This window comes from Otolemur garnettii, unplaced genomic scaffold (assembly GCF_000181295.1).
Source record: "Otolemur garnettii isolate 467f Iridium unplaced genomic scaffold, OtoGar3 scaffold00105, whole genome shotgun sequence".
Classification (NCBI taxonomy): Eukaryota; Metazoa; Chordata; class Mammalia; order Primates; family Galagidae; genus Otolemur; species Otolemur garnettii.
Genome location: NW_003852500.1, coordinates 4,213,881 through 4,222,646, shown reverse-complemented (window position 1 = coordinate 4,222,646; position 8,766 = coordinate 4,213,881). Strand labels below are relative to the sequence as shown.

Genomic DNA, 8,766 nt, shown 5'->3' with positions numbered 1-8,766 from the left:
ACAGCAACCTCAAACTCTTGGGCTTCAGTGATTCTCTTGCCTCAGTCTCCCAAGTAGCTGGGACTATAGGCGTCCACCATGCCTGGCTATTTTTTGCTGTCGTTGCAGTTGCCATTGCTGTTTAGCAGGTTTGGGCCGGGTTCGTACCCACCAGCCCTGATGTACGTGACAGGCGCCCTAACCACTGAGTTACAGGCATCGAGCCTATAGTTTGGTTTTATGTGAAGAGGATTGGGGAGCCATGAGCAGATTGAGTTAAGGCTGGGGCAAGAATAACAGGGCTGCTAATAGGATACACTACTATGTAACAGATGAAGCAATGCCTGAGGACTATCCAAGGTCATGGAGTTGTCAAAGGTCATACACATGTGGCTGACCCAGAGGTCAACCCAGGGCAATCCGGGTGAAGTTTGAGATCCTTCTCCCACATCCTAGGGAGTCCTCAGTGACTCGGTCAGAGGTTCCCTTTGGCCTGGCTGAATTGGCAGGCCCCTCCCCACTGGGGGTAGGGAAGATGGAGACACTACAGGGAGGTGAAACTAGGGCCCTCTGGCCCAGCTATTTGCATCAGTCAATTTCCACAGAAACCACAAGCCTTCTGAAAAAGGTCTTTTGCCAAGGTCAAGGACTGAGCTCAGGTCCTCTGGAGTTTGTGGAAGCATGTAATAAGCAATGGGGAAGGTCCAAGAAAGGAGAGGTTTGGGTACCACCAGGAGTCCTGAGGCTATCCTACCCCACCCAACTGGGCCACACAGGGTGCCACAAGCAACCTGGTAACCGTGGTGTGATCTCTGACTATAACCTCAGAGCAGAAGAGCAGGGGTCTGAAGTGCCACAGCTGCTTGGAGACCCCCAGAACACTTCGGGGGTCTGGTGGGCAGCAGTGTAGTGATGATAATGTGCATCATACAAGTAGGAAAATAACGCTCAGAGAGGGGAGGTAGGCTACCCCAGCTACAGCCTATGGTTGGAGCTCAGACAATCCCCTGATGTGTCCAGCCTATCTCTGTCACCTCTCAGAGAAGGTTCTGTTACTGCCCCACTCCCCATTTTAGAAGGATCAAATTGATGTTAGAGAGGTTAAGCCACTTGCTCAAGGCTACAGAGCTGAGTAGAGACTAGATGCTGAGCTTTCTGGCCTTCCAAAGGTGAATGTATCCTCAGAAACAGTGACCCCAACCATGCCCTCAGCAGCATTTCTCCGAGGGTGACAGCAGATCAAATATCGCAGGCTATTCCACCCCATGGCCTCCCCATATGTCCATCCTTCCCAATCCTCTGAGGCCCTTGGCTGCAGCCCTCAATACCCAGCTAAGCCATGGAAGAGACCCTTCCAATGTTCATCCAATAATCTTTTATTATCAGGCACCACAGCTGGCCTGGGACCTGGAGATGAACAAGCCATGTGCCCTGATCCTCAGCCACCTGAGACCCATTTTATGGGTGAGAAAAATGAGCAGAAGCCTGAACTTGTAGGAGCAGGCACCAGGGGTCCCAACTCTTCCAGGATGGCCTGCCCTGCTCTGAGAATGGCCCACAGTAGCTTCCAAGTTTCAGATAGGACAGTGAACACTGGGGTATGTCCTTCTCTCATGGTAGGAAAGGGACTTGGGTGGGAGAGGAAGGGCAGGACAGGGATGTCAATGCTGGCAGCTGGTGAGGAGAGGGCTGAACCTGGGGAAAACCAGGACCCAGGGGTTGCTTTCTACCTTATAACTCCCCAGTATTCCCAGTCCCTAGGGCCTGTTAAAAAACACCTCTTACTCTGGGGGTGTGGGGAGAACAGACATGATGGGGGTGAGTAGCAGGACATGGATTGCTCCCATTCTTGAGTCACATGACTCACTCAGTCACAATCCAGACTGGGTCTGGGGTCATAGTGCCAAGTTGCCTTTCTGGCCTGTCCACAGCTCTCGGAGCTCAACATGACAGCCCAGATCCCGCAAGGCAGCCTTGGCCACGTCCTCACAGTCGCGGTGGGCTGCTCGAGCCTGTGTGATGAGCACCTCGGCCCCCAGCTCTAGGATAGGCTGTGAGAAGACCTGGCTTCGAGCTACCAGGTTGCGGATCAGCATGCAGGCCTGTTTCTGGAAGAGAAAGCAGCGGTGAGTTGGCAGGTGGGGCCTTTCGGGGATGGCCATTCTGATCTCAGGGTCCTTATTATAACATGGGGACAAGGATGACTGTGTTTGACATTCAGCACTGCTTATATGGTGCCAGAGCTAGGGAGCTCTGGAAGGCAGGCCTAAAGACCTCATCTCTCAGGTGAGGAAACAGGCTGGGCAGCATTGGGGGCTGATCCTACAGGTGTGGAATTCTCAGCCTCTGAGAATTTGTTCCCCCTCCCCCGGTCCCCTGCCCACCTGCACGCCAGCCTCCTGTGGGTGCGCCTTCATGGCCCGCAGGGCTGCCAGGGCCCCACCGCCCTCCATGATGACCCGGCTGTTCTCTGGCTTGCGCAGGGCCAGGACACACAGGGCTGCGCAGCTCTGCTCACACACCTGTGGGGTTAGTCACAGGATAGCTGAGATGCAGAACAGACCCTTCCATCCTGTCAGCCCATGGTGGCCACCATCCCAATGAGTGTCCTGTGACCTCATATGTAATAATAGTATGAGAGCTGAGTGACCAAAACATTGACTGAGCTCTTAGAGGTATTGAGGGCACTAGCCCTACTCAGATCTTTGTTGGGTGCTGGTGCTAACTCCAGGTCATGCAGAGTCATGCACACACAGGGTCAGCATCTGAGAGCCAGCACGTGGGCATCTCACCCAGGCCCTGGCCCTGAGAAAAGAAGCTTCATGCATATATGGACAATGACCCTGGACTCCAGCCATCTTCCACCCTGTGTGGCCCCTGAGGTGGGTACCTGGGGGCTGGCCAGGTGCTGGGTCATGGTGGCTATGATGGACTCTGTCCCACCAGCATGTACGATGGCATCCTTCACGTCATCATTGCCTGCAATGGCACGCAGGGCACTCAACACTTGCTTCACAAGGTCCTGCATGAAGGCAAGGCATGGTTGCTCCCATTCAACACCCCTCTCCTGCGTTATGCCAGGCACAGATGTAATGGTTGCTGGACTGTGACGAGGGAGTTCAGAGGAAAGACCTGGGGCTATTGTGCTGTTTGACGTACAGGCGAGGTGTGACTACAGGGTTGCTTCCCATTACACAGAGAAAGGAGAGATAGAGACAGGTGGTTCAGGCTGCCTGTGTCTAGGTGTGCCATTTGGGCTACCTGATCCCCAATTCACTTAGGGACAAAGAGGGCATGTGACTCAGCCCAGCATTAGAGCCCAGGGCCCCCTGGCCATGGCTACAGACTCAGGGTGTGCACTGATCAGCCTGCGCTGAGGACAGCCAACAAGATGCTGCTGGAACTGCTGACCACCCCACTTGGGGCAGAGCAGAGACAGGCAGGAAACTAAGGCTCACATCACCTGACTGTCCAGGACTACAAGTAAAATGCATTCCCTCATTTGCTAAAGCCAGTTCCAATTCAGTTCCCTGCCACCTGCACAGATCCCTGGTTGATGTCAATGGCTGGGAGTGGGGACAGAAGGTCATGGTGCCCCTGGGGGACCTTTCTTGCAGCCATACCCGAGCAGGTGAGTATTAGCTTGCTCTCTACCCTGGGTAGGGCACATGAAAAGGGTGTTGATAAGTGGCTTCTAAATGAAGGAGTGATGAGTAGAGGACCTCTGCCCTCTGCAGATAGGGAAATTAAGGCCAGGTGGGTAGGGCCTCATCCAAGTTATCATGTGCCAGGGTCAGGGCCCAGTGCTGGCCACTACCTTGTCCCTCCCACTCGGCCACTACCCTGTCCCTCCCACTCGTGGTACAAAAAAGACATTAAAGCAGGGTGGGTGGATTTGTTTTCCTCCCAAACCTTGGTTCTTACCCACAGGTCAATGAGAAGAAAACTGTACTTTGGTTTTGGGCTTGATAGGGCCAGCTTGTTCAGACTGTGGCTTGTCCTGCTGGCTAGGACCCAGAGGAGCAGAGTACAAGGGGCCAGTGGGGATATGCACCCAAAAATGGCTCTTGGCTCCTACCTGGTGGTCACTGAAGTTGACCAATAGGGACACCAGGACACTCAGGCCCCCGAGGTCAACGATCTCCTGGCAGAACTCATTGCGAACAGCTAGGCGGGCCAGTGTGCTGCAGAGCTCACTGAGGACTCCAGGATTGTCAGAGAATGCTGTGGGGAGGGAGGAAGAACACAACAGGCGAAAGGGACCTTGTGAGCGGGAAGACAGGAGAGAACCAGCCCAGCATTTGATGAGGATCCTGCTCTACTGAGGTATTCCAGCTCCTCTGCCCTTGCACCAGAAAGGCCCCAAGAACCACTGAGAACACTGCCTGGGCCTGCAGTGCCTCCTGTTGGCTTCTGGGGAAGACTGGACAATGCACCCCACTCCCAACTCCCTCTTCCATCATGCCCCATATAAATGCCAGACCAACTGATGGTTACACCTCCATCTCTCCAGAAAATAAAAAATATTATTTGGGTAGGGTGGCGCATGCCTGTAACCCCAGCTACTTGGGAGGCTGAGGTAGAAGGATCATTAAATACAGGAGTTGGAGGTTGCACTGAGCTATGAACATGCCACTGCACTTCAGTCCCAGAGACAGAGTGGGACTCTATTTAAAAAAAAAACAAACCTCAAAACAACAAAACCAAACAAATTCCTTTGTATATACATACCTGTCTCTCTGGTGAAACCTTAATTCATTGGCGCTCTTATAAATAAGAAAGATGCAAACTACTTCCCAGAAAAGTAGCCCAACTTTTCAGAGGGTTTGGCCCCATTGTCAGCTTCTTTGGAGGTGTGGAGGGGAGAATGAGGCAGTCTCTGGCAGACAGAACTGGCATCATACACACAGGCCTAGCCATAGAGCCAGAGCCACAGGGAAGACAGGGAAGGGGAACTCATTCTTCTATCACCTTCTATGTGCTAGAACTCAGTCAGCCCTTTTCTGGTGATTATGGTGAATAGGGTAGGGGTGGGGAGGAAGCTTTAGGGACTAAAGGTCAGGGTAGGACTGCCCTTAGATGGCTCATGGTGGTTATCCTAGAACCAAGCACATGTATGTGCACAAGAATTTGTAGCTGAATGTGATCAAAAGTGTAAACTTCCAGGTGGTGCCTGTGGCTCAAGGAGTAGGACACTGGCCCCACATGCCAGAGGTGGTGGGTTCAAACCCAGCCCTGGCCAAAAACTGCAAAAAAAAAAAAAAAAAAAAAAGTGTAAACTTCCATTGGAGACTACCTCGGTAAGTGCCTGCCAGCCAGACTCCCCTATTCCTCTTATTTCCCTTTGGGAAGCTCCTCTTACCCTACTCTCAGTTTGTGTGGTTCGAGACAATAAGACCCATCCCCAAACAGTTCCAGACATGGGAATGGAAGATGTTCCTGGCCAATGAGTGCTGGCTTGGAACTCTCCTGGAGCCAGTAAAGAGCATGATGACCCTTCCAATAGGGTTGCCATGTAGTGGAACTACAAACAAAGCCTGGAGCCAGCTATACCTGAAGCAGTCCTAAATCTTTTTTTTTATTTTTTTTGAGACAGAGCCTCAAGCTGTCCCCTTGGGTAGAGTGCCATGGCATCACAGCTAATAGCAACCTCCAACTCCTGGGCTCAAACGAGTCTCCTGCCTCTGCCTCCCAAGTAGCTGGGACCACAGGTGCCCACCACAATCCTTGGCTATTTTTTGGTTGCAGCCATCATTGTTGTTTTGGTGGGCCTGGGCTGGATTCGAACTCGCCACCTTAGGTGTATGTGGCTGGCACCAAGCCAGCAGTCCTAAATCTTGACTCTTACATTTGTCACAGCTTGTCTGCCCACTTTACTTTCAGTGGCTCACACTGGCCCCCAGCTCCTACCTTTGGCAGCCTCGATGATCACCTTCAAGCCTCTGTTCTCCTGTACAATCATCTTGGCATGGTCGTGGGCATGGCCAAAGGGCACACGGATGTCGTCATCAAAGGTCATAATGCGCAAGGCCCAGCAGGCCTCCCTGACCACATCGGCATGGTGGCTGTGCTGGGTAATGGCACCAGTCAGAAGGGGCAGCACACCAGCCTTTACCAGGCCCTGCCGATTCTGTTCATGTTTCAGGCAAGCGTGACGCACACAACGGATCCCAGAGCAGGTCAAATCAGCTGCACTGGTGTTCTGGGCCAGCGTGGCTACTAGCAGCTGTAGGCCCTGGGTGTCCAGGAGGTCTGGATGGCCTTCAGTCAATGCCGATAAAGCATTGAGAGCCTGGAGCAGAAGGCCCTGGTTATCTGCAGTGGCAAGCTTCCAGGCAGAGAGAATGATGGGATAGGCATCCTTCTGGGCTGCCAGAAAGTGGCAGGCCTTGTCCTGCTTGCACTGGTCGCAAAAGCTGATCAGGTGTGCCAATACTTCCTCAGGGTGCAAGCAGGCCACAGACTTCTGAAGGTCATCCAAGACCTGGGAGACACCAGAGAAACCTCAGTGTTGCTTTAGCATCTGCACCCCTGTGGGCTTCCCTCCACTGGGATCTGGGCCTGTGGTAGAAGTAATATGGGTCCAGTTCCATCCCTGGCAACTTTCACACCTATGCTTTTAGGAGGCTTGAACTTCAGAGGCCACGGAGAGAGACAGAGATCCAGCCATCTCAGTGTCCCTGCCAAGGAGCTGAATACGTAAGTACAGGCATTAAACATTCTAGCCCTAGCTGCTATCAAGAGGCCCTAAGAGAGACCAACAGAAGAACCAGTCAGCTGAGCCCAGTCAACCAGGCAGAATAGTAAGAAACAATAAAATAGCTGTTGTTTTGGGTTGTTTGTTATGCAGCTGAAATTAACTGGTAAAGCCACTAACAGTTAGTTCTCTGGGGAAAGAGAAAGTTATGGGAGGCACCTGTAGCTTAGTGAGTAGGGTGCTGGCCCCATAAACTGAAGGTGGTGGGTTGAAACCCAGCCCTGGCCAAACTGCAATAAAAAAATAGGCGGGCATTGTGGCGGGCGCCTGTAGTCCCAGCTACTTGGGAGGCTGAGGTAAGAGAATCATGTAAGCCCAAGAGCTGGAGGTTGCTGTGAGCTGTGATACCATAGCACTCTACCAAGGGTGACAAAGTAAGATTCTTTCTCTAAAAAAAAGAAAAAGAAAGAGAAAGCTACCTTCACCAGACCCGCTTCCTGTTTATCATGGATATCTCCGTTTTTGTCTCTCTCATTCACTCCACAAATGTTTACTGAGCATCTGCCAAAGGAAACCATGCTATAAAGAGAGCTGATTTACCTAAATTGAACCCTATACTGTGGGGAAGAAATGAGAGCAAACAATTTGAACTAAATTTACCTGCCATTTAACTACATGACATCAGGACATGCCTTGGCATGAACCAAAGATGAATATGCCCACCTGGAGCTTATGAAATCACTTGCATTTAGGCCCAGTAAGGGTGGTTCTGCACAAAGCATCAACTCAAAGGACTTTGGTTTGGCATAGACAGCCAGGAAAAACAAAGGTGTCAGTTGGCCAACCCTCACTGAGCTCAAATTTGTGGACCTAACTGAACATGCATTATGATACAACAGAATATTAAAAAACAAGTTAAACGGGCAGCTGCGTCTGTGGCTCAAAGGAGTAGGGTGCCAGCCCCATATACCAGAGGTGGTAGGTTCAAACCCAGCCTGGGCCAAAAACTACAAAAAACAAACAAAAAAGTTAACACCAGAGCACATGACTTGAATAGACATTTTTCCAAAGAAGACATACAAATGGCCATTAAAGACATGAAAAGATGTTCAACATCTGGGGCAGCACCTGTTGCTCAGTGAGTAGGGCACTGGCCCCACATACTGAGGGTTGCAGGTTCAAACCCAGCCCTGGCTGAACTGCAACCAAAAAAATAGCCAGGCGTTGTGGTGGGCGCCTATAGTCCCAGATACTCGGGAGGCTGAGGCAAGAGAATCACTTAAGCCCAGGAATTAGGGGTTGCTGTGAGCTGTGTGTGACGTCACGACACTCTACCAAGGGCAACAAAGTGAGACTCTGTATAAAAAAAAAATATGTTCAATATCATTTGTCATTAGAAAAATGCAACAGTAAGATACTATCTCATAACCATTAAGATGGCTACTATCAAAAAATAAGAAAATTGGGTGGTGCTCATGGCTCAGTGGGTAGGGTGCTGGCCACACACACGGAGGTTGTGGCAGGTTTGAACCTGGCCCAGGCCAGCTAAACAACAATGACAACTGCAACAGAGAAAAGCCAGGTGTTGTGATGGGCATCTATAGTCCCAGCTACTTGGTAGGCTGAGGCAAGAGAATCGCTTGAGCCCAAGAGTTTGAGGTTGCTGTGAGCTGTGATGCTATAGCACTCTACTGAGGGTGACATAATAAGACTGTCTCAAAAAAAAAAAGAATTTAGCATAATGCCAAAAGCGTAAGTACCTGAGCAATTAGTGTCAGAGACTATTGAGACCCTTTATACATAAAGTACATCTACAAATCAATAGGAATAGCCCAATACAAAAGGAGCCAGAAGACAAATTCATTTTATTATTATTTTTTTTAACAAGTATCTTCACTTTCTTATTTATTTATTTATATATTTTTTTTGGCCAGGGCTAGGTTTGAACCCACCACCTCTGGCATATGGGGCCAGGGCCCTACTCCTTTGAGCCACAGGTGCCACCTGACTAATTCATTTTAAAATACATTCATTCTTACTAGAAAAGAAAAGCAAAAAACCCAAACCAAGGCTCGGCGCCTATAGCTCAA

General features: G+C 50.7%; 1 protein-coding gene across 1 annotated transcript in view; it reads right to left on the bottom strand.

Annotated features, from left to right (window-relative positions):
* Window positions 1–1,337: 1,337 nt before the first annotated feature.
* ARMC6 (armadillo repeat containing 6) overlaps window positions 1,338–8,766 on the bottom strand; it is a 17,027-nt gene continuing 9,598 nt past the window's right edge. Inside the window, exons 4-8 of the mRNA XM_023517150.1 lie at window positions 5,890–6,463; window positions 4,058–4,203; window positions 2,870–3,001; window positions 2,364–2,501; window positions 1,338–2,087 (exon numbers count right to left, since the gene is read on the bottom strand). Of these exons, the coding sequence (XP_023372918.1) occupies window positions 1,875–2,087; window positions 2,364–2,501; window positions 2,870–3,001; window positions 4,058–4,203; window positions 5,890–6,463 (1,203 nt within the window). The 3' untranslated portion in view covers window positions 1,338–1,874. The remainder of the gene's footprint in view (window positions 2,088–2,363; window positions 2,502–2,869; window positions 3,002–4,057; window positions 4,204–5,889; window positions 6,464–8,766) is intronic.